At 36.5% G+C, this 27,152-nt stretch overlaps 1 protein-coding gene across 1 annotated transcript in view; it reads left to right on the top strand.

Moving 5' to 3' along the window:
• Nucleotides 1–27,152, top strand: part of DCDC1 (doublecortin domain containing 1) — a 420,660-nt gene that overhangs the window by 149,781 nt on the left and 243,727 nt on the right. Inside the window, 3 exon segments of the mRNA XM_069091090.1 lie at nucleotides 4,002–4,099; nucleotides 15,210–15,318; nucleotides 15,321–15,401. Coding sequence (XP_068947191.1) covers nucleotides 4,002–4,099; nucleotides 15,210–15,318; nucleotides 15,321–15,401 — 288 coding nt within the window.

Here is a 27,152-nt window from a genome sequence, read left to right as displayed (position 1 = left end):
CATAATCATTTCCCTCTCCTCCACCTATACACATCTCTTAATGTATTTTGGTTTAGGTTGTTGATTTTTTTTTACATAGCATATTTTTTGTTTCTTTGATTTCTTCTTCCATCTTTGGCCAGTTACAGACACTTTTGATTATTTCTATTTTTGCTATAACTCCTTCTTCCTTGTACCTGCCACTTCCTTTCATTGACTTTTTTCTTTGTGCTTTCTCTCTTTTTATTTACCCTATTTCCTAGTTTGCTTTGGTTTCTCTGTTTTCTCACTTTTGTCTCATTTATATCTAATTTTATTATAAAGGAATTTGGGCTATTTGGAAGAAAATGTATTTACCCACCTTTCAGCTTAACATGACCTACTTATGTTGTGACTTAATAAGGAATTTTTGAATTTCAGCTGCAGGAAAATTGCAAATTGACTCTTCACATTTATTTCTCTAGGTTTTGATGTAGAGTCTTTGACCTTTAAAGTTAAAAGTGACCTTAGGGCTTATTCAGTCCAACCCTTTCATTTTGCAGGTGAGGACACTTAGGACTGGAGTAAGGAAATAAATTACCCAAGGTCACACAGCTGACTAGTTGCAGAGCTGGTACTAATAACAATAATGACGATTTACCTAGTGCCTCCACATTTGCAAAGCTCTGTAATTTAGTCTATTTTGATCTTCACAATGAAATGAGATGCCATTGTTTCCCCCATTTTACAGACAGGGAGAGTGAGGCAGAGGTTAAATGACTGACACAGGAACACATAGAAAGTAAGTATATGAAGTGAAACTGGAACCCCAATCTTCATAACTCCAAGGCCCGTACTATTAATTCACTGGGCCACCTAGATGCTCAAGAACCTGATTCGTGGTTCAACACTCTTGCCACTACACCAGGATCTTCATTGTGAACATGTGGTCTAGCTTTTTGAAAGGGCAAAATATGCATCATTGGTGATTTGGGAGTAGAGTGGATAGAGCTAAAGGGGTGGAGGTTGAAAATGCAAAATTTACCAGTCATTTCTTTAAAAAAAATTGTTGAGTGCTGCCCCTTTTGAAAATGGAATTGATCTCTAGATATTCAATCCTAAGAAAACAATTTCACAGAATGGATGAGTGGGGCAAACCTGGAGGCTCTTGTTTCATGTCAACAATAGGATGCCCTAGGCTTAAGTGACAGGAGAATGGATCCCTAAAGGGAAAAATGGCATGCCAATTGTTTTCCTATCTGCACACTGGAAGGAGATGCTATTAACACTGCAGAGTATTAATTCCTCAAAGTGAAAATGTTCTCTCTTAATTTAACTTTTTGCTTTCGACCATTTCCATTTTGCTTATGCTCGATTTTATTGGAATATGTCTGTGTTGGAATGCCACGCCTCATTTCTCTGTTTCCAGAAATCTAAAGAGTATTTGCACACACATATTTGTAATTCTTTAGGCGTACCACATATTTACTCTTTCTCTAGGACTCTCGACACATGCTACGTACATAATCTGTACACTGGTCGATTAAATATAACTCCCCTTTCTCTTGCCTGTATATGTGCATGGCGAAAGGCATCTTCTAAATGTTGCCTTGCTGATATGTTTTGGGCTTTGCCTGCTTTGGAAGAGAAGTATTAGACTGGAGGTGGTTTTTCCTGTGGGGCTTTTGGAGGTAAGGAAGAATTCCTCACCTTTTCAAGTGCTATTTGGCAGCAGGTTCTGAATGTTCATTCAGTGGGAGATCTTATTAGGACTTGACTCACCTGCTGGGGCACTAAAGCATTTTGCAGCTCAGTTTTTTTTTTCAAAATTGAGCTCTATGTATTTGTTCTGGGTGTTTGTGAGCTGAAAAGTTGATTTTTAAAAAAAAACTAATGAATGAAAAAAGCGATGATTTACAATATCGCCTGATCACAATGATTTTCCTATAATGCTGATGTTGGTTCTTAAGTAACCTGAAGAGGTCGGTTGGGAACAGGAATGTTGTGCCACAGTTCATATACATTTCCTCAGCTGGGAGGTGGATTGAACTCTTTTACCTTCTATTTTAATGAATATTTCTTCATTTTTGATGGTGCATATTTTTAATAACTATAATATCTTTCAAGTCACCATTAATTAAAAGCACAGTATTAATAATAGGTATTAGTAGCTCAAATTTACATAGAATTTGGATGTTTAAAAATTCTTTCCTAAATTCTTTCCTAAAGCATTACTCCCATTTGATAGATAAGAATACTGAAACTCAGAGTGGTTAAGTGACTTGCCATGGGTCTCATGGCTTTTAAGGATCTGTACCTAGATTCAAACCTGCATCTCTCAAGATCTGATGTGCAAGATTTTTTCTACCCCACTCTGCCACCATAAATATTTCTCCCATGATGTTTTACAACCTTCTTATTTAAAATAGATATAGCAACAGTGAATTCAACAGTTTGATTACATTTTTCTTAAGTATATATGTGACCCAATAAATGCCATCTATGCTTAGAATGATGAGATCATATTCTTAGAATACATTTCTGTATCAGACATATAGGGATCCTTATTAAAAGACGACAGGTATTATAGGAATAACCCAATCTGAAAGCCATAAAATTAATAATGTTCACTTTTTCCTTAATAGTGTTGTCATTGGCTTCTCCCTTTTGTTTATATTGAAGTCATTTTAAGTTGTATCTGACCCCATTTGGGGCTTTTTTGTCAGAGATATTGGAGTGGTTTGCCTTTAACTTCTTCAGATCATTTTAAAGAAGAGGAAACTGAGACAAACAGGGTTAATGACTTGTCAGAGGTCACACAGCTCATAAGTGTCTGAGGCTAGGTTTAAACTTTGGAAGATGAATCTTCCTGACTCCAGGCCTGGCCCTCTATGCACTATGGTGCCACTTAGCTGCCCTTTCCTTTTATCTTCCATTAAACCAATGTCTCATTTGTTTGGGAATGGATATCTGTTCTAAAATGGGAGAATGTCCCCACTTAGAGATTCACTCCACTGAATCATAGTCAAATATTAGAATAAGAGAACTGGAAGAATCCTATGATGTGAGCTAACCCAGTCACCTTATTTTATAGTTGAGGAAACAGATGCCTGAAGAGGTTAAGTGATTTGACCAGTCACACAATGTATTTCAGATCTGGTATTTGAACTCAAGTTTCCTTACTCCAAGTATAGTATTTTTGTTCTACAAGAGAGAGTTGTCCCTGTATTTTGAGATGTATCAATTCAGAATAAATACAAAATGTCACAGTCAGACCATACTAGAATATTTGAGTTAACATTTATAAGCCCCTTCATTGTATTTTGTCCTTATGTAATTCATAAATAATATGTAAATAATAAATTTTGTACTTAAATGTAAATATTGACTGTCTCTGAAACTGCAAGCAAATTGCATTTTTCATTTTTTTTGTATGTAAAACTTAATTAAGAAGCTATTGGGAGGCACATACAGGTAGTGCTTTCTTAAATTATGTAACTTTCATTTTAGCAAAGCAGCTCTTTAAAAATGCCTGGTGAAAGATATGTTACCTTGCTGAAGTGGTAGAACAGTGAATTCTAATAAAGCCAAATCATAACAGAGGAAGTTAATTTCAAATATTTGAAAGTCTGAAAGATTTTCTAGAGCTGATGCTTTTCTCTTATTTACTTTAAATAAAATGCATCCATTTTCGAGAAAGTGCTAAAAAGACTATAAAGAGCTATAGAAATATTAACTATTACTATTGATATTAATATTATCTTGTAAGATCTGTTTTATTTGTTATAAGACCAAAAATTCATCACTGAGGTGCCAACCTACTCGTAATGAACTGGTCTATTCTAAGGCTGGTCTTTGGACAGAAGCCATAGGAAATCCTTCATGTAGATTGTACTTGAAACTTTCCCAGTATGGGTAGAACATGCTATTACTATCCTGGCTTTTAAGAACTTAGATCTGCATCATGTGATGAACTAAACGACAAGCCAGGAGAGCCTCTTGTGACTTTTTTTTTCTTTTTTTTGAAAGCCTAGTTTTTCTAGGTGAACTTCTCTTTAGATGCTCAGAAGGAAAAAATTACAGATACAACTATTCTCTCATGGACAATGGAGGAACTCCCTAAAATGCAAGATGAAATAAGGAGTTTCCTTTGCAAAATCTGTTATAAATCAAGAAAAAAAGTATATCTATATATCCTTCCCTCAGCCTCCTCATTTTTGGGGGAGACAGGTTTTTCTTTGGGTTCATTATTTTATATATTCTCGAATCAGATATAAAGCCAGTTTTATAGATACAAATGATGTGAACATTCCTGAAGCAATTGCTAAAGTAAATTATATTATAGCTTTCCAGAATATATTTTTGAGTCTTTTATTTCCAAGTTCTAGAAAATAATAGATTATATCATATAATATAAAGATGAGAATCATACACAGTGAAGCTATCGGGAAAATTTTGAAAAAAAAACCCCATATATTTGAACTTTGAAACATACTAAGTTTTATTTTATTTCTGATTTTATAAGACTTTTTGAAGAAAAATGTTAACAAAGTTTTTTTTTCCTTCTCAGGGAAAAACTATAGTTTATAAATGTCAAGACATAGGGAACTAATCATAAGATCTTGCAGGAAATATTGTAATGAAGTCCTATTAAATCAAGACTTCTTACAAAGGCTCATGCTGTGAAGTTGACAGCATATTCCATAAATGAAATAATAATACAAAATTGGTGTTAGATAAAAGTGGAACATGATTTTCATGTAGATTCCTGGAATGCAAAAAATGTTAATCTTTCAAGAGAAAAAGCACATGAATTTGCTAATTTTAGTGCAGTGGTGTCAGTAACTAAAATCTATAATAAGCTATTTCAGGCTTAAGGTATAGTACATATGTTTAAAATTTTCTTATATAGTAAGATTTGGCATCTATAGTAAATATTCCAATTTAGGTGTTGGTTACTTTCTGACTACTTAAAAAATCTCATCACTATCCACTATTTTTTTTTAAAATTTCAAACCTCATTACATAAAATATTAGTAGCAGTATTTTTTGTCATAGCAAAAAACTGGACAACTAAGAAGACATCCATCAACTGGGAAATGACTGAATAAATGGTCATATATGACTATAGTAGAATATTATTTTGCTATGAGAAATAATGGAAGGGATAATTTCTGAGACACCTGGAAAGACTTGTATGAACTGATACGGAAGGAAGTGAGCAGAATCAGAGCAATTTATACAACAGCCTATTCCCATGCATACACTCTTGTTAGCTTACAGTGATAGATTCCAAGCCCCATAGTAGAAATTATAATCACAACGGGGATAGTAAATTACATTTGGATTTGAAGAATATATTCCAACTATTGATTATTCATAATCCCAGAAGATATTATTATAGTAATACCACATTTTCCCTTTGAATTACAGCCCTATATCTAGGTCATGTTAAACACTAAATAAATGTTTATGAAATTTGAGTTTGTCTGTTTAATAATGATTGTAATTAAGTTAGCAAATTTTAACCTTCAGCTTTTGAAGTATATCCTAAAATGTGACAATAATAGTAATAAATTATGTAGATATAAATTATGCTTCTGGCTAATCCAGTGAAGTTGCAATGAATTTGAACTATTAATAAGTTATAATATTAGGTGGTTAGTCCTAAATTTTAAAGGGCTCATTTCTATTGTAAAGGATGTTCAGTCAGATCATTTGTGTTATATTATATTTCAGTTTAAAAGTGAAAAATTAATCACATTCTAAAAAGTTAAATTTTGAACTTTAAAAATGAAAGTCACTCTAGATTAATTAGTGTAATTAGAAATTGGTGCTTATCATAGTAATATTAATCATTGTAAATTAAATTAATACAAATGAAAGATGAAAAACCATCTTACTATAGAAATTGAATTTTAATTCCACATTCACTGTTTTGCCCTTTTGAAATTTTATATCTGTGTTGAACCCTGCCCCTTATCAATATGAGCTTATTCAATTTAATACCAAAAAATCTTCAAAATTTATAGTTTCCACACAATAAAAAATTTGAATGTGTGCAAGTACATATATTTATTTTTCAGTTGTTTCAGTGATGTCTGATTCATTGAGATCCCATTTGGGGTTTTCTTGGCATAGGTACTGGTTTGCCATTTCCTTCTCTAGTCCATTTTATAGATAAAGAAAATTGAGGCAAATAGGGTAAAGTGACTTGTCCAGGGTCACAATAACTGTCTGAGGCCAAATTTGAACTCAGAAAGATGTCTTCTTGAATCTAGATGTGGCCCTCTATGCACTGTACCACCTAGTGGTCCACATGTACAATACATAATACTCATATATTCTGGAGATTATATACACACACACACACACACACACACACACACACCACGTGTGCATGCACACAAAATATATCCTAAGAGTAAATATGGCATCTACATTTAGATATTTTTTAGAATATTGCCACATTATATTCAGAAAATGATATATTTCTTCTATAAACTCAAGAGTGTAGTCATCAGGTCTGTGCTCATGACCCTTTCTGTGACTCGCCCAGTTTTATCCTTTTAGAGTTGATCTCAGGGACTCAGACCTGTATGTCTCACTCATAAGCTGGGACACTTGACTTACTTATGCTCTTAGCATGATTGGCCCTTCCCGTTCAGATGCTGTTGCCCAGATTAGTCTGCACGACTGCAGAGATGCAGAAGCAGACCCAGGGTTTGCTATATAATTTTCAGGCCACTTCTATGAACAAGAAGATTGATTATCTCATTCTGTTCTCATGACATGGTAGGGTAGTTGGGAAACTAGTAAGGGACATTACAAAATAAAGTAATGAGACTGATGTCTTAATGTACATGCTAGAGCTTTCAAGTCAACAAGCATTTATTAAGAGCTTCCAAGCTCCCAGGAACCATGTTAAGCACTAAAAGAACTAGAAGTTTGTCTTGTTGAAATTGTCCCTTTCTTTCCAAATTTAAGAATCTCTATATTTATTGCAGTGGTAATGTCATTGTTCAGAACACATCTTGATCTCTCCTTTTACAACGACCTTCAGAGGCAAATGTGAAAATGAGTTTTATTACTCGATATAGGGTAATCCAAAAGTTTTAATGCAGTTTTAACCTTTTATAGCTCAGTCAGGCTTATATAAGCCATTAAAGCTTAAAACTATGCTAAGATTTTGGAACACTCAGTATTCATTCCTTGTTTTTGACCAAAGATGGTAAGATCTAATTTGATTACCCTCCCCCAGAGACATGGTTCTGAATGATGTTTAGCCAAAAATAATAATTCCTCTCTGCAAAAACAAAAAGGCATGCCACCATTTAGGGCATTCAAAAGAATGTGCCAAATGTTTTAAGAGAAATTACAAAAGAGGAGATAAAAGATTCTCTGAGCGGTAGCAACATCTCTTGAATAAGTGTGCAGTCTCCTTTGAAAGGAAAGATACTCTGGACATGTAGGTTCTGCTACATTTATTTAAAAAATTAGTTATTATATATTTAAAGACGTGAAAAATTGAGAAAAATCTAACAGAAAAGTGAGAGTGTTTTAAACTTTCTCTGGTTCAAATCTCTAAAAAATAAAAAGCTCATATGGTAGATTCTCCTGGTTATAGCTGAACTCAAAGTCAAGAACTTTGGGTTTTAGAAGCATATCATTTTATGACCTTTACTGCGTCATGCCACAGTGACACATTGTGTAAACCAAGAAACACATGCTTTCATGAGGTGTAACCATGTGTAATCCTATTAAGTGTGTTCTGTTCAATGTCAAAACAAAAGGGGAATTCTTGTACAATAGTGCACATTTTCCAGATACTCTTATTTGCATTGGGAGAACTGCATGACTCAGAATGTGATTATCAGTGATATCTTCTTTATCATTACAAAACTGCCCAACTACATATGGAAACAAAGTGGATGACAAATGCTGATTGTCTTGATAATCAGTACGTATAACATAGGTAGATACTCCAGATGACCAGTGCACTGAGTCGAGAACTTTAAAGAAAGAAAAAATAGGCTCAATTACATTTGGTAAATTGCCCAGTACTTTTGAAAGTCCCAATCAAACTTGCTATGAAATACCATATTTTTTTTTAACATAGATCCTTTCCTAGTAATTCTATGTGGCTACAAATCTTGGGGCACTATAATCTCACAAAAATAAAAATGACAGGTTATCTATGTGTTGTGAATCCTTGAATGGGGATTACAATACATTACCAATAATGACCCAAATGTGATAAGATTTGGAAGTCATAAAGAGTCATGTATGACTCGAAAAGTAGTTGGATCTGTCCCATAGCAAATAGACTATGTCTTGCATTGGCATCCATGAAATGTTAAAGACTGAGAGAAACCTTCTCACAGGTTGAGAAGATGTAGAGGGATTATGATTTGAATTGGTGAAAGTGATACATAGAAGATGGAACAATGTATGAAAGTATCCATTGCTGTGATTAAGAAAGTATAGTTCCTAATTTCTTCTTAAGAAGATAATAAATAATTACACACACCTCTCTGCTTCATGTACACAACTGCTCTAAGAATAAATGAGATGCCATGTGAAAAAGCTTTCAATTTTTGGGAAAAGTCTTATGAAAACCTAAGGTCTAATTTATTAGTAGTAATAGTAACACATATTTGGCTTATCAAGATCTACATGGGAGGTAGAGCTCCACTTTCCCATCCCATTTCTTCCAAGGATACACATCATCATATAGTCAATATCTTTATCCTGAACTTCTTCTTTGCCTTGCTTTATCTAATTTTGTTAAGGATTTTTTTTTTACCTCTGTGAATGGGAATTATAGGCTATTTGAGGCTAGCTGACTCTCATATGGGCAGGCAAAATGCTCTTAGTAGGTAGATAGAGGTAATCCACCTACTTTGTGCATTGTATGAAGTGGATCCAGGAAGCTCAGAACGTGACAGGAACAGTAAGGGATAATCTTCCATAACAGTGAGAGAAGCAAGTTGTAGCTGGTTGGTGAATCGGTAGTGGGCTGCTGCAACTGCAATCATTTCCTGTCATCTGGACAAATGGTTCCTCCAAAAGGAGAGAGTTGTGATTGCTTTGAAATTGTGTTAGGAGCAAAGAGGTTCTTGCCACTCTTGAGCCTTTCTTTCATCACCTCAGACTCATAGTCACTCTTATTTATCTAAGAAACTTAACCCTCTTGAGTGTGAAGGAAATACTAGTGAGCACATTTCCTTTTCTTCCTCTCCATCTCCTCTCTATTTTTATTAACAGCAAAGCTTCCTTTAGTCTCCATCCAGAGCATGAGGTCTGATTTGGGGAACACATTTAAGTGTGCCTTTTGTGCTGATTTCAGCTGACAGAGTGAGCACAGTGTGCCTCCAAGCCTCCCCTGTTAATGTGGGTGGATTCTGGCTTACCCAGCCTTCATGCTGATGGCTGAATTGATCCCTGGAAGAAACAGAACATGCAAAAAAAGATATATTAAGATAATGGGGATGTTTCTGGACTTTTTTTTACCCTGGAAAATAGAAGATTATCATGCATCTGGCTTTGTTCCCTTACTAAGTCTCTCAGGGAATTCAATGTATTTATAAGCACATGCCATAAAATAAGAGACTCCGATAGCCTGTGTCCCACAGAAGCATCGCCCTATTGTTTTCTAAAAGGAGAAATAGGAGACTTCCCCATTGCAATGCCCATTTTCTTCAGTCTTCTCCTCCTTGGTCATAGACCCTCCCCAAGTCTGTACATGTGTCACTTCCGTGCTGTGTTTTCCTGGAGAATGAAGAGTATAATGTGTAGTCTTTCTGCTGCACAATGAGATTGTCCATTTTTTCAACTTATGCATACGTAAGCCTTCTTTTGTGAATAGGGCTGATAGGGTCAGATAATGTTTAAAGGGAAAGGCTTTATGTCTCTCAGGCCTGCATGTTTCCACATGGATGCTTCTACACACACATAGATTGAATTATGAACAGACCTATTAATGCTGGGATCACAAGAGGTCAAGTTTTGTCTTCTTTTACCCCTATTCACATTGCTTTTGTAAAGAAAAAAAAAAGGATTTGCAGGGGAAAAAAAGATGCACGATGAAGAATTTTACAGGTCTTTTTCCCCCCTTTTAGCAACATCTGTGAGTTGAAAAAAATCTTATTATGTAAAACAGTTCAAGAATATTGTATTACCAGATTTTAATACATCTTAGTTGGATCATGTGTAGGGTTATCTTTAAAGATCAAATGCTATCTAAAGAATTAAAGGTGAAACACACTCCTTGGTGGGAAAGGCCTTGTTCTAACATACAGTAACTTACCGTGTAAGTAAAATTGAATTGGAATATCACCATAATGTTATCGTCAACATTATAAGGCATTTTCCTGCCATAATTATTGAGATATCTGAATATCTGGTAGAGGTTCGTATTTGAATGAGTAATTATGGAGACAGATTTATCTTCACTGACTTTAAGAAGCTAAGAAGTTGCACCATGATCTTTGAAAAAAGGAAAGCAACACTTATTTGCAGAGCATTGGAAAATAAGTTGATTTGAAGTGAACTTTTCACCATTTTGACCAATAGCACTGCAGTGTGCAAATGGCCCCATTGCTTGCCTGACTGGTTGACCTCTGATGTCATACCAGATCAGCCATCCATGAGAGGACCAGACTTTGTGACAGTAATCTGCCAATGCAAAAGATGTCTTAAAATATAGTTCTGGGGCCTCTCCCTTCTTTTGACACCCCCCTCTTGAGAGTGATTTTTTTTTGTAGTGCTAATGCACCACACTCTAAGGAACATTAATAGTGTTCAATAGTGTATACAACACAATGTGATAGACTTAAAATATTTTGTCCTTAAAATATATGGAACTGGAAATTGGATTAGAAATAAGCTGGTGTGATTTAATCATTGGAACAACATTACTTGTTGTCTTTGCTTTTGCTTCTTTCTCTGATCTATCTTTGTTATGTGACTGTGGGCAAAAGGCACCTGTTTCTGCACCTGTGAAGTGTGTCTCTATAGCTTATTGCCCTTCATATTTAAGGTTGACACTGTTGGATGGGGGTGTTATCCATCTGTGCAGTTGTGACTGAAAGGACTGATTTGTAATCAGTAGGTCTTTCTCTATCCCATACACATCAGGATGGTGCTTTGAAGAAGAGGAGAGAGCCGGTGCTTTTAGAATTAAAATCAAATATCTTTTTGGATCCATGAGGGATGGGGGTGTGGGGGGTGATGCAGCAGTATTTCTCCTATGAAGATAGCACATTCCATTAATACATTTAGTTGTCAGAAACTTTTTTTTAATGAAGGCAAATGATTTAGAAGGGAAAGAGAAGCGTTCCTGGATATCATATGTTGGTGATAGAAATAAATTCTTTTCTCTCTCATTTCCTCATCCTTTTCTTCTGCCTCCCTTCTTTCTCTCGTCTGAGCTACCTTTCCTTTCACTTCCCTCTTTCTGTTCTTTCTTCCTTCACTAATTTTTTGTTCCCTTTTTTATCTTCCGTTTCTCTCCACCCCAATTTCTTATTTCTTTCTTTATATCCCTCTTATCCATTTTTCCTTGTTGCTATATTATTCTGATAGGTCCATATTCCACACTCTCATCTTCTCTTTGTGTGCTACCACTTCTCCAGGATTGATTTTCTGCTTCCATGTTGTCTCTCCACCTCCACTTCTAGTCTGTGAACTCTTTGAGAATGGAGTTTTTTGGTCTTTTAGTTGGTATCCCCAGGCTTACAACAGTGCTTTGTACTTGTTGACTGATTGACTTACTGACTGACATTCTTCCCACTCTGGTTTAGGGGATAGGGGCCTGGCTTAAAAGTCACCCATCTGCCACAGGGTATGTGACCCTAGGCAATGCCTCAAATAGTTCTTTAAAATGGTAGATTGCAGAGCATAAGTCAATTTACATTGATTGAGTTTCTTCACCAAGATATGCTATTCCAGGTAAATCACAGGGCTAGTCCAACATGTGTAAAAGGTGCTGAATAAATGGTTTAGGAAGGAAGAAAGAGCCACCTATATAAGTTCAGAAGAGAAGGGGCTAATTGTAGGCCAGATGGATTGAGGAACCCTTCAGAGAGGATGTGAAACTTGCTCTTGAAAAGTCAGTATGATCTAGGTAGATATAGAGGAAGAGAATGGGAAAGCTATTCTAATTAGGGGGAGGTAGTATGGTTCAGCAAAAAGAGGCCTAGAGACACAGTTTACCTAGTTTCAGATCTTCCACTAGCTAGCTATGTAATCACGAATAAGTGACTTCACCTCTCTGGGCTTTAGTCACTGCATCTGTAAAATTAAGATGACAAGATGGTGCCATCTTCACCAAGGCTATGGTGAGAATCTCATGCAATAATGTACACAAACTGTTTTATACACATCAGTTATTATTATAGTATTGGAAAGCAATATTGGAGTCAGATTGTGAGGTTTTGAATGTCAGGACTACAAATTCCTGGATGGCAGAAGCTTTGTCTCATTTATTTTTTCATCTCTTTTTGAACTTAGCCCAGGGTTCTGTACTTCGGAGGCATGTAGCTGTTTGTTGTGTGGATGTTAAACTAGAGAATCTGGGATTTTTACTAGGACTAATGGAGAGTCATTATAGCATACAAATCACATGACAAAAATGGTGTTTTACTCAGGTCAACCTAGTAAAGAATGTAGGTTAGATTATAGAGGAGTGACATTGGAGGCAAAAAAGACCCAAATGTGGTAGGAGATGCTTTCATTTCTGCAGGTGTGAGGTGATGAGGATTTGGTTTAGAGTGGTATTTGTGGAAACAGAGGAAAAGCATTATCAATACTATAAGCATCAATAAGACTCGGTGCCTTATTGCTTAAACAGGGACAAAGGAAAGGGCTATCTACATATCCTTAGTAATTAATGTGGTATATAGAAATAGATGTTGAGGATTAGTCAGGGAAAGTGCAAAAATTCATCATTTGCTAACAGATTGGCAACTAGGTGATGGGCAACTTTGTTATAGGGAGCTGTGGAAGCTCCTAGCTTTTAACTAAAGAACAGGATAAAAAAAGGATAGATGTTTGTAAGGAAGAAGAAGATAGTTCATGAATGCGTTTTGAATATTCAAACATTCAGATGGATTAGCACTCTTCATCACTTTGGTTTAACCGAATTGGCACATTTTTAAAGGACAGATGAAAAGTTTGATTCCCATTGTTTTTCCCATTTTCTTAACTTTTCTGCTAGTTTTTGTGTTATTGTCTATGCTTCTAGAGTGATTGGAATATTGTTTTACTTTAATATCTCTCTCAAGGATCTGTGAATTCATTGATATTAATATTCCCTCAACTGATGCAGACCGTGACCTTTTTTGTGCATTAGTAACTAATCTTTCTATAAGTGGAAAAAAAAACCCAACTATTGGCCATTCTTGCAGTAGATGTCCCTGATTGCTGAAATATGCAGGCCATTTTTGTTAAGCACACAGCTCATCCGTGAGTCCATACTTAAAGCTTTTCCAGGTTGGTAGAAGCTACTGGTGCAAGTGCTTTAATGCTAGAGTCTTTATGAATCTGGAGTCACCTCCATGTCATGGTGAAGTATCAGAGAAGGACTTTAGTAGGATACTAATTTCTACTTGATTTATAATCAAAGAAAACTATTGACTTGAAGATCTGTAAAACTTAAGGTTTTTAAAACATTCATTATTAGATCCTACTGAAAAATTTTAGGTGTATCTTATTAATAATCCATAAATGATGTCAATCTCCATCAGGACTTCATCTTAAATTATTTAAGTTAGGTTTCTAGAAATATAATAATTATAGGCTATGAAAATTCTGCCAAGACTAATGTCTTTCTCTCAAAATCACATCATATATTGTAATGCCATTTTGACAGCAATATAAATGAGAATATTATCAGGACCATAGTATTTATCTTTTAGGTTTTTCGTGGCTTTGTTGGGAATGTAGGTGATAAATTATTTGGCCATGGCAAGCTGTGAGACTCCTAGCTAAATATAAGAAATGAATAAAGGAAAGAAGACAAATTAAGGGAAGGGAAGGAAGGAAGGAAGAAAAGAAGGGAGACAAGGAGAAGAAAGGGAGAAAAAACTGCAGAGTTCTATTTTTTCCTTCTTTTCTATTCCCAGTAGTCCCACAAACTTGAATTTGGATGAAAGATCACCGTTAATTACTAGAATGTCTGAAGGATAGAAATTTAAAACAAAAATGGGAAATTTCAGCATGATGTAATGGAAAAGGCACTGAATAGGAGTCCAGAGACTTGAGTTCAAGTTCTAACTGCAGTTTACCTCAGCATTGCCTTAGACAAGTCACTTTCCCCCTCTGACCTTCAGTTTGCTCATCTATGAATTGGAAATATTTGCAATGATTATCTCATGATGTTCAATCCAATTCAATTCAATCCAATTTATTAAGCTATGTATTAATTTGTACAAGGTATGATTGATTTCAAAGAGCTATATGAGAGACTATTATTGTTATTGTTATTATATATTATGGGCAGCTAGGTGGTGCAATGAGTAGATCAGTGGGCCAGGAGTCAAGACCTGACTTTAAATTCAGCCTCAGACACTTACTAACTGTGTGACCCTGGGCAAGTCACTTCACCCTGTTTGCCTCAGTTTCCTCATCTGTAAAATGAGATGGAGAAGGAAATGGCAAACTTCTCGAGTGTCTTTTCCAAGAAAACTCCAAAAAAGGGTTGGAAATGACTGAGATAACTGAATAACGACAACAAATAATATATATGTTATGACTAGTACTACTTTTATTTTCAAGTACTTTGACTACTTTGAATTCCATTACCAAAGAGTTAATAGGTGCAGTTCCTTTGGGAACCTGTCTTAATAAATAAGCAAGATTATTTGCAACTGGAATATGAGTTGTGGGTATATAATTGATCTTTATAAAGTCTTGAAAATATTTTCTTTTCTTAAGTAGTTTGACTATTTCTGTCTGGGATCCTTTTAATATTAATTTTCTTAAGTGCTTTCCCTTCATATGCAGAAGTAATATCAACCTAATTGTGAGCAACAAATTCCCAAAGTGTGAATTAATGATATATTACTCAATGTATAATTTATTTATAAATATACAATCTCATGCTTTATTTGAACATAGATCTCCAATGAAAGTCTGGTAAGGATTGAAGTCTTATTTTTCCTTAAGCTCAGTACTCAAAAACTTAATAGGTGTGACATCAACAATTACTTCTTTCTAACAAGGCTTGTAATTTAACCCCTTCAGATGAACAGGGTGATTGATGAATTGCAGACAGCCATCCAAAGCTACAAAGGTCATCTCTCTAAACTTGCCCCACAATTATAGGCTGAGCAAGAGTGGTGTTCTTCCTTCTGTCTACCCAACACATTAAAAGACTTCCAGCAAACACCATTCTCCCACAAGGCCTGCAAACTCAAGTGGGGCATCACTCTGTGACTCCTGTTTAGCTGTATAGAGATATAACAATGCTTCAGTCTAGCTTAAAGACCCTACTACTATTTGATTTGGATTTCTTTAGATAATGTCCTGTTCAAACTTGGAGTCTGGTTACAGGTTGCTTTATTACCATTCAGTATTGTTTTTGATATAGAAAACTGAAATAGCAAGCAACTAAAAAATAAAGATTTCTTTTTATTACTATCAAGTCAAAATAATTGTTAAATCCAGCAAAAAAAAAACCTTTATTTTATAATCATTTCAAAATATTTACTCTTTTTTCTGTAGGACACAATTTTTCTTAGTTGAACTACATGCAAATTTTCATTTTAAGGGATATTATATTGTAGATGGATTTCATATAGATATCAATGTGTATTTCACTTTTCAAAAATAAATCCATTGTGGAAACAGGCGAGCTTTAATAATTGACAGACAGTGGCAATAGGAATTAGAGGTGAAAGACCAGGTGGCTGATTGATGTTCAAACTACATTTCAAAGGAAAGGGATGTGCACTGGATAAGTGTGACACATGCCTGGCTTTGGTTGGTAAAATCAATACCTAAGAATACACTGGGAATAAAGGTGAATTGGTTATTTGTCAAGACAAGATGGCTAAATGCCTTAGAAAACTTTTAGGTATCACATCTTCAGGGGAGAAAAAAAATAGACAACTGACCAAAGTAAGTGGGAATGGGAAAGTTAGGAAATTGGATGACTTTTAGTATTACTTCTGAGTTACTTTACTAAATTTGTAAGGTCAAAGGACATTCTCATAGCATCATATCCCACATTTCAGCAGAACATTCCAAACTGCCTAGCACAAATTGAGTGTTTTGGTCAACAGTGAACTGTTTTCTAATTATAGGACTTTTGTTAGAAAAGCTCTTTGCCTTTTTCTGATTCTGGTTTGGGATGGGGGGTTGTTCCTGCTCATTATAGCTGGTATTTTGATTAGCTCTCATCTGTCATTATTTAAAAATCTAGCAAATAGTTTTATTAATTTAAATGTTTCTATTTGTTTTTCCATTTGTTTTGATGTAATATATTGCCAGTTATATTTAACCAGTTTTGCAACTTTGCTTTTGCATGAATAGAGAAAAGTTAGCCATCTATTTCCAAAAAGTTTGTGCCATTTCACTTGGTTGGTCAGTGTGCCATACTAAAAGGCCAGTATCACGAATTAGTTACATTTCGGGGCCAACTGGTTTTCCACTCTTTCTCTGTGGATTCTCCTAACACACGCCAATTGTGTTGTAAATGCTTGCCAGTAATAACAAGGGGCAGTAGCAAGACACAGTGAAAGGAGCAGATTAATCCATTTCTGCTATGGCACCATGAAAATTATGATTTATCTGATGACATATCAATGTCATATGATGTATCTTGTCTTCCCTGTGCTAAATAAAGTGAAGGATATACTAGGTTTCCTGACTGCAGACGTAGTGTTTTATCTGTGGTGCCACAATCTTCCTCATATACAATGGCACCTTGAGATTAATGATGACAATAACTGGAGGGGTACACATTGGGTACAATAAAGCAAATATTTGGTGCCTGATTTTGCAAAGCACTAAGTTAGATGACAGGAGAGAGAAGAAGTTTGTCTGGTTCAAACCATGTTTAAGTTAAGGCAAAGACTATTTAAAAGGAAAAAAAAAACCATGACTTGTCTCCTTAAAAAGGAAGTTAAGTCAGCGAGGGAACCCGGTTCTAAAATGACATGATTTCTGTTTTTATCTTCTGTTAATATTAGTGCCTTCCCTCTTAGCTTGTTACTGTTTATCCTGTATGCAGCTTGTTCATTTTCTTGTTCTCTCTCCCATTAGATGGTAAGCTCCTTGAGGGCAGGGGTTGTCTTATACCTCTTTTATATACCTGGCACTTAGTACAGTGTCTAGCACATACCAGGGGCTTAATAAGTGTTTACTGGCTGCCTGACAATTTGGACAAATCACAAATCCTCTGGGGGAATTGGTTTCCTCATTTGCAAAATGGGGTGGTGGGGTAAGATGATCTCTACAGTCTATTGATCTCATCATCCTGTTATATTCTATGTGAAATCATCCTTATAGCAGTTTAGCTCCAGAGAGAAGAGGAAGGAGAATCAATACTTGTCATCCATCAAGCAGAATTGCTAGAAAGAGGAAGTCACAAAGAAAGCAGGATTTAGAGGCGGGATTAGTCTTTCCTGAATGGGGGATCCAATCACATAGACATATGGGAACAGTGACTACAAAAATACTCAGTTTATTCTGTTAGAAATCTTAATTTTAGTGAGAAAAGAATGGAGCAAAGGCCAAGAGAGGGTTCTCTCCTAATGTTGTGGCATGAGTAGCCATGTTTCTAGGTAGTAGTGTATTAGGTATGACAGTTAAAATACTTAAAGACCGCTGCCATGGGGATGTAAAAGCAGAGACTTGTGGTGACTAGTTGTCAAATAGGTTATAATGGAGATTCCTTTCATGTTTGGGTTAGATTGCATAGCCACTGTGGTTCCCTCCAACTCTCAAATTCTTTGATGCTATGAATAAAATTATATTAGAGACAGAAACAAAAACAATATTAAAGACCCTAATGCCACTGTGCAGGTAGTATCTTACTTTTTGCTTGTACCTGTATCCCTTAATGCTTAGCACAGTGCTTGGCATATAGTAAGTACTTAATAAATGCTTATTGCCTTGCCTCATTAGTTAGCAATCTCCCACCCATTTATACTTGCCCAATTCCTAACCTGTATCTTTACTTTTTCCATAGCCTGGATTTTCCCCGTATTGCTCTCTTTCACCCCTCTCAGAGAGAAATCCCTTTAGTTTCAAAGAATTTAAGCAGATTCAACAATAAACCTTCTAACTTCTCTCCCTGCCTTGAGTATCTCTTCAGTCCATTCAGTCCTTCAGTGGGATGCCATGGTGATTTCTGACTACGTAACGCCTGCTAAATGACATCTGGCGTTTCCCCATTCCCTCCAAAATCAAATGCAAATTCCCCCAGTTCTTTCCTACTTTTCCAATTGTCTCTTCCTTTACTCCCTTGAATTCACTCTATGATCCAGTGACAGACTGACTTTTAGCTCCTCAAACAAGACCCCATCTCCCATTTCTGTGTGCTTTCACTGGCCTCGAATTTTTCACTCCCTTACCTTCATCTTCTAGTTTCTTTGGCTTCCTTTGAGGCTCAGCTCAAATCTTATCATCTGCAGAAAACCTTTCCTAGTATTACTTCATGTCTCTGCCTGGCTGCTAATGACTTCCACTCTCAGATGACCTTCAGTTACTCCGTGTGTGTATATTTTATTTTATGTGTCTATAATATGGGTATATGTGTACATAGATATATAATATGACTGTTTACATCTCTTTATGTGTGCTCTTTAATGCCTAGCACAGTTTGTTGGGTAGGCTTAATACTTATTGAAAGATTGACTAATCTCTCTCCCTTTGGTCATGCCTCTTCTTATCTTCTATATGGGTAGCTAGGTGGTGCAAAGGATAGAGCTCCAGACTTTGAAGTCAGGAAGACCTGAGTTTAAATGTGGCCTCAGACACTAGCTGCTTGGCCCTGGGAAAGTCATTTAACCTCTGTTTGCCTCAGTTTCCTCATCTATAAAATGAGCTGGAGAAGGAAATGGCAAAATCACTCTTGTATCTTTACCAAGAAAACCCCAAATGGGGTCACAAAGAATGGGATGTGACTGAAAAGTAGCTGAACAGCAACTTTCTCTTTTCAGCAGTCTTTATGATAATTATCATCATCTCTGGGGGCTTTTTCATTGAATAATGGTGTAGTGGAGTCTGTTCCCCCCCCAGCACTTTTTTTCTTCCATTGATGTAATCTAGTTTAAAAGGCAACCACTTAGAGAACAGTTTTTGTTTCTGTGTTTCTCAAAATGCCTAGTTCTGTTCTTAAAATCAGATAGAATCTCACCAAACTCAGCTCAAGTGATGTGAAAAAAAACTAACCATAGCCTTGGTATTTGGTGAAGTTTTTGAACCAATATTTTATTCTTACTCTGCAAGCATGTCACTGTAGCCCTCATTCCCCTTAGATCCATGGCTCCATCCACTGCTATCGTTTAGATATGTGGTGCTCTCCTCTCAAACCCTTATGCTATCCCCATGGTGACATTGTCAGAAATGTTAATGATTCCCTGGGAAAATGGGAAGAGGACTGAAATAATGAGTAGGTAGGTGAATGGGAAAGATGATCAGCAGGTCCATAAAAGACAGACTGGGTGGGAAAATGAGTAGGTGGATAGATAAGCGTGAAAGAAAATTGATGAGTAAGAACACTGTGGATGAGAGGAGTAGGTGGAAGAAAGTACCCAGAAGTAAGGGAAAGATAGAGGTACAGCTACTCAAATCTATTTCATTCAATTCCAAAAACATTTATTAAGCACCTACTATTTTCAAGACACTGGATGAGTCCTTTCCCTAGTATTAATTCCTGTTGTACAGAGTTGGTCGACAAAGTCAACATAGATTAGTTTCTATTTTCAGTTAACAAAAAGAGCACTCTGGTTGAGCTTAGTTGCCATGACAAAAACAAAACTGAAAAGGTCATGATTTGGAAGATGTTTTTCACCCATCCTTGTCATATTGAGAAAGGCCAAAATGAAAGGGGACTTTCAAGCTGAGTGGAAAGGGTTATTTTTCAGCTTTTCCTATTCTATCCGTGACTAGAGTACAGCTCATCTTCCAGAGTCTGCTTATTATAATCTGTAAACACTGCTAAACACAGTGTCCCATATGCTGGGCTCTCTGGGCTATATCCAGAAGAGGGAGATAGGGTCCCTGAACAGTACTGATTACTTTTTTCTAATTAGAATGCTTGGCATCCTCCAAAAGAGATTACGTTCATTACTCTTCCTGGATATGGCCTCTTCCCATACGCAGTTCCATCCCTTTACTTTCCAGGTGCATTTTCATTTGGGAAATTGGGTAGTGCATTTTGTGGTTGACAGTAACTTTGGAGATGATAATAGAAGTCCACACATGTATTCTTTTCACCTTCTTGTAGTGATGTTAATGCTTCTATCACTATAATGCTTGACCTGTCAGGGCCAAAAGGTCACATGCTCATCATTTGAAATTTGCTTTCTATTTTCATGGCTCCCTGGAAAGCTTTGAAGCTCTATGAGTTAGGCATGCCCCTGTATCTACAGGAACTCCTAAGTTCAGGTCCTCATAAGAACAACAGATGTGCCCATATACACATTAAATAAAAGGGGACAAATAGGGTATTGTCCAGAAAATCTAGGCAAAGACCACTTTATCTTGGGCTAACAGGATGACCTCTTTTATTCTGGAGGCATGTTAGTTCATATAGTTGAAGCATCTCTTGAGGGCTTCCTTTAATCTACCATCTGGCTTTAACAAATGGCACCTTTAAAATCTGTGCTCCATTGTTGTTTTAAGGCTAACTCTTCAAGACTTTCAGTTGCCTGGTATTTCACCTGACTTATTTGGGTAAATAATGGAAGAAAGTCAAGAAATGCCCTGAGTACAAACAGAAACCTCTGGAATGTTGGCATAAATGAAAGAATGAATTGTGATGGGCATGGCAAGAATCCATCCATTTGTTATTCTAAAGATAATGTTATGATTTCAAGTAAATGAAAAACCTCGCCCCCAAAGTGGTAAAGATAAAAAGTTCATAGTAGCATCTTATGATGTCTGGCAAATATAGAATCCTAGAATGCTATCTCCAGAAAGGACCTTGTAAATCACCAACTCCAACATCATCAATTTAGAGGTGAGGGAACTGGGCCACAGAGATTCACTGGCTAATGGAGAGGTGTAGTGGAAAGCATGTTGTACTTGGTGTCAGTAGAAACTTTTGATTAAAACCCGCCTCTGTCATTTACCAGTTATGTGACCTTGGGCAGATCACTTAACTGAGCCTCAATTTCCACATAAGTCAAACGGGAATAATAATATCCTTAGTATACACACTCATAGGTTTGTTATGAAGCTTAAATGGAGTAAGGTACAGTACTTTGCAGATCTTAAAGGTTCATATTTAAGTCAACTAATGACAAAAGCTGGCTGATGACCGCTCACTGTTCTACAAATATAGCAATTAAGGAATCTTTATTTCCATTCACAATGGGGACTGGTGTCCATGCACAGCTTCTATTGCCTTTAGTCTGTGGGCAGCACACAGTGGGGTGGCTTCAGATGTGCAGAAGTATTCAAACTCTGATTGAAAGCCCAGAACCCCTTGGAGCTCAAACTTACATCGAGCTTTAGACAAAGAGCTGGCATGGCCACAATAGGAAACTGCCCTGTTATCCAAGGGGAAAGTTAACAGGGTAATCTGGACCAGTGAAATGTGCATTGCCTAGTGAGAAGGGGTGGGGACCTAGGAAATGTAACTCTATGTCATGCAAGCAAATGGTTGGGGGAGGAGAAAGGGGAATACTTGATCTCCAGCCTTATAAAGACTTAGCATGTGTATGTCCTGGGGGGCTCAGGACATATCAGAAAATTAGTTTTCACCTGCTCCTGCCTGTATAGTACCAGGGTTGTCCTGAAGGTGTTTTAAATAAGTATACAGAAAAACCAGCTATAAATCAGAAAATATAAAAATCAGGATATATCCTGATGCTTCTATTCAGTGACAAAAAAGGAATTAGTTTATCCACCTGTGCAATATAGAGCATTAAATATGAATGAAAAATGGCAGGATAGCAACTTGTTTCAGGACATTTGTTTGTCTGACAGTTTTCAGACATTCATTGTCTCTGATTCATTGAAAAAGAGGGGAGTGAGATGATCAGGGATTACGATACACACATGTAATATGTGTGATGATAATCATAGTCAGAATTATAACCCAGGTGTCTTGAATAACAAAGATGTTATGTAACAACAGCAATAATAATATTAATAATAATAAAAATAGATGCTCCTTGGGCAAGTCACTTAACCCTAATTGCCCTGCCTTCCCCCCTCCAAAAAGCAAAAAACAAATAGATGTAGAATTATAACCTGGGTGTCTGGAAATTAAAGAATGTTATATTACAACAATAGCAATAATAATACTAATAAAAATTAAAATAGATGCAGAATTATAACCCAGGTGCCTTAAATAAGAAGGATGTTATGTAACAACAACAGCAATAATGATATTAATAGTAAAATAGATTCAGAATTATAAACCAGGTGTTTTAAATAACAAGGACATTATGTTACAATAGGAATAATGATAACAAAAATTTCAGAATCATAAGCCAGGTGACTTGAATATCAGCCCAGGTCTCTTTTTGTTCTTGTCTCCTCCACTTAAACATCATTTTTCAGATAGGCCTGATATGTTTACCTTTTGATCTCTAATGTGACAGACCTTGTAGTCATGTGTAAGTGTCTATATGAAGAAATATACAGTCTTTGCTTTCCCTAGTCTTGCAACCGTTTTGCTTTAGTGTGAAGAGAAAAACCAAAATGGTGCTCACATCAAGGAAGAACAGTTGTTTTGAAATGTTAGCTCCCCTGTAGAGTTTGGTAGAATGAAGCCTCCCCCCTTTTTCCCTTTGCTCTCTTGATATGTTAAGGGCACCTCAAGAATCACCAGTTGGACGGTCAGCAGGTCAGGTCCATGGGCCAAAGACAGGATGTGATTCTGCCATTGCTGCTGCCCTTCCCTGTCTAAGCACATACTCTCTCAGGGAGACTGTCCATCTCAATAGCAGTTAATTTGTTTTTATCTCTCAATTAGCATTTTCACAGAATGTTTGCCATGCTCAAATTGCTGAGTTCTCCTCCTTGCATATGCTCCAGTCCCCTGGATTGCTTAGTGACATCTGTTTGCTAGCATTATCAGAGAAAATTATAAATCTCCTCTTTTGAACCTAAATAAACATGTTCTCATTTTCTTCAAAGTGAAGCTCCAAATGTAGCCCATCATTTTAGACATTTTCATGTATCAAACTGCATGCTAACTCTTAGGGGGTAATGAGAGAATATGTCTGTCGAACTTTATCTTCTTATCAAGCAAAGTATACTTTCTACAGTACATATAAAAGAGATAAAACACATAATTAAAATAAAGCAGTGTGTTTATCATGCCACATGGCCTGAAGAAGGGAATTAGGGAGCTATGTAGGCTGCTTCTAGTTTCCTCCTTGTCCTCGTCCTTCCTCCTCCTCCTCTTCCTCCTCCTCTTCCTCTTCTCTTCCTTCTCCCCTTCTCCTCTTCCTCTTCCTCTTCTCCTCCTTCCCTTCTCCTCCTCCTCCTTCTTCACCCCCTCAGACCGGCCAATCTACAAGATTTCCTATTTCCCCCACCTTTTCTTCTGCTCCCTGGAAGCAGTCCATAACCCTCTGTTCTTTTTAAAGCAGACTAACTACTACTAGCTGGATCTTCTTGCATGGCTAGCTCTTGGTGGCAAAACTACCTTTTACACATGACCCTGCATGGATCATGTCTCAGAGCCTGGGTCCTCCCACACTTTAGAGCACATTCTTTGAGCTGAAACAAAACTATCCCTCCCTTCCTCACTTTTGCAGGGTGGAGGTTTGGGGACGATTAGGTAAGATACTTTCCCAAGATGCCTAATCATTGGTTGAACTTAGTGGATAGACATGCTCCATGGTCAGTGGACATTAGGTAGTTTTCTTTATTTTCAGCTATTGGCTCCAATAACTTTCCAATGTCAGAATACTGAATCAAGACCCATGCACCTTAGAAGGGAGGTGTTTTGTTCAGTAATTATATTTAAAATGCATAAATACACATAAATACATGTATGATGTTCCAAAAGTATTAGTGCAGCTTTGGATTCTCTCTCTCTCTCTCTCTCTCTCTCTCTCTCTCTCTCTCTCTCTCTCTCTCTCTCTCTCTCTCTCTGTATTTGTGCGTATATTTGTGCGTGTGTGTGTGTGATTATAATGTCTTACAAAAGTCTCCCTTGGATGCCTCCTCTTGAAGGTATGGTGGGTGCCCTCAGTTCTCAAAGACTATTTCAGCAGAGCACATACACTGTAAGTTCCTAGTAAGTTGATGATGTAATAATAATGATGAAAATAATGAAAATAGATCTTTATATAGTGTTTTAAGGTTTACAGAATGATTTACATATGTCATCTCACTGGAGCCTTACAACAATCCTGTGGCTTATGTGCTATTAACATTCCCATCTTATAGATGAGAAAACTGAGGCTGAAAGCCTTAAAGGTGTGTCCAGGGTCATGGTGACCTGTATTAGAAAATGACACATTGATGACTGAATTCCATGAGATTTCTCTTCTGTTCTTTTCTTTGTGTAATCAAAACTGAAAAATGATGTCTTATGGGATGTGTGCGATAAGGAATGTAGCAGGGGACAAAGGCTAGTCAGGAGCAGCCTACTTTACTTATTAAATGTCTGAGTCAGGAATCAAACTCAGGTCTTTTTGATTTCAGGCCAAACTACCATGTGACCTAGCTGCCTCCCATTGTGAGCCCCATGGCCATATTCACTGAGTTCATGAAGGTTTTTTATCAGGACAAGGTGATGACTATTTTTTTTAGCAACTCTGGAAGATCATTTTCAGGTATCGATTATGGAGTCTAAGAGTTAAGGGATTTCAGAGATCCTTATTGGAACAGGGATTGCCTCTACTGCATACCTGGCACGTGGGCATCTATACTCTGCTTGATGCAGAGGGCTTGGCATCTATATGAATAAAGGGAAATTCCTAGACCAATGAAGTCACAGTTCTTTGAAACTTGGAAACATAATTAGGATGACCAAATACCAAAACCCCAGGAGCACATTTTATTCAGTAGTTTTCAGTCATGTCTGACCTTTGTGACCCCATTTTGGGGTTTCTTGGCAAAGACACTAGAGTAGTTTGCCATTTCCTTCTCCAGATCATTTTACAGATGAGGAAACTGAGGCAAACTGGGTTAAGTGAAATGCTTAGGGTCATACAGCTAGTAAGTGTCTGAGGCCAGATCTGAACTGTCGGATGCCTTCATGACTCCAGTCCAGGCATTTTATCCACTGCACCACCTAGCTGTATGACCATATAGCAATGCCAATATTTGTTTTAACTTTATCATAAAGAAAAGACATATCTATATCTATCTATATCTATATATATATGTATATGCCTTCCTGGCCCAACACCCGAATCACCTATATAACCACTTCTTTTGCCTATTTGTAAGACCAGTCCTGCTGGCTGATACAAAAGGCATCTTTTCTTTGCTTTGGACTATATTATTTTCTTAGGTTTATCTGATGGCACATGGAGAAAAATAGTATTTGGCTTCTCGGCAAGGCAGTATAGAGCCCAGTGAGAGGTTGAACAGATTTTGTTTCAATTTCATCCTCTACTATTTTTGAGAAGTGTCCATATTCTTCAAGCAAGCACATTGTCATTACTTGGAAGATAAAACAAAATAAAAACCAGTCACCATCCATTTCCAGGGACAAAATGTATTTGATTTTCTAATACACCTCCACAAAAGTAATGTGCCTTCTACTTCATTTGATGGTTGTTGACCAAATCACTGATTCTTAGCTAAGAAACACATTTACTTTAAAAAGATCGTCTCACCTGAGTGGTGAAAATGGGAAGCACTTGCTGTTTTATTTTAAAAGAATTCCTTTATTGGGGAACAGGTAAGTTGCATGCTGCTGTTTCTAAGTGCAGTCAAAATAAATGGAAACAAATGAGAAATATATGTATTTATCTTAGTGCAATTCAAGGTTAATACAATGAAATTTGATTTTTCTCTCTTCACAGAATTCTGATTGAATAATTAACTTTCTGTGGCTAATTAGCTTCTCACATAATATTAAAGTGTTCAGTTTTCATTTTCATTTCCTCTGTTCGGCTTAGGTAAGGAATTCTGATGTCAAATACTTTTGAATTCAGTTTTGTTTGTGTTATTATGGTTTTCCCCCTTTGTATGAATTCTTTAATGAGGATTTTTATCTCTGTCTTTCCTAGAATTGATACACACCACAAAGCTCATTCCTGCTCCCTTTCATAAATCATCGAATCATTTTCACTTGGAAATATGTGAGGACTATCTCTGTTGTCTTCATGTTCATTTCCTTTGCCTTGTTCTCCAGCAACAGGCACTAACTGCATGGTCTGCCATGTTCTAGCAGCATACTGTAGTATGATTTTTATATTATTGCCTTGATAGCATTGCACTGCATTGTAAAGATTTTTTTTAAAATTCTGACTTTTGTCCTTCAGCTCACGCACAGCTCTGCCTCCTGGGTGGTCTGCATAGCAGTTGTGTAGGGTTTGGGAACCTGCTGTTCCATCATAGTTATCTTTTAACCAGACTTATGGTATTAAAAACTGAATAATAGTACTGAGCTAGACCTTACGTAAGTCCTCAGGTAGGTCTGTCATGATCTATTTATCACACCAAAGGGCCATATTGGCTTACAATGTCTAATTAAAGTAATCTGTCTTTGGGATTTTGGATTGGGTACTAGTCTAGTGAAGCTTCCCAAGTCTTTTATTTGTTTTTTTTTATTTTTAAAATATTTATATAATCTTTAAGTACAAAAACCAAAGAACTAAGTTTGTCTGCTTATGTGAATGTATATCAGTGTCTGATTTTTCAAAATGTTAGCTAGACTGTTAAATAAGATGACCTTTCACCCTCTTCTTCCAAATTAATCGAATATTGCACTAAATATAATACCATGAAACATATGGAAAGAGAAGAGAATGAGAGTGGGGAGAAAGGAAAAAAGGAAGATGTTCAGTGAATGAGAAGTATTATTGGCTCCTCTCAAACAA

Source organism: Petaurus breviceps, unplaced genomic scaffold (assembly GCF_028583685.1).
Source record: "Petaurus breviceps papuanus isolate PSGF00001 unplaced genomic scaffold, PetGlider_PUasm1.0 188, whole genome shotgun sequence".
NCBI lineage: Eukaryota > Metazoa > Chordata > Mammalia > Diprotodontia > Petauridae > Petaurus > Petaurus breviceps.
Note: the sequence above shows the minus strand (reverse complement) of the source record. Positions and strands in the feature narration are given on the sequence as shown.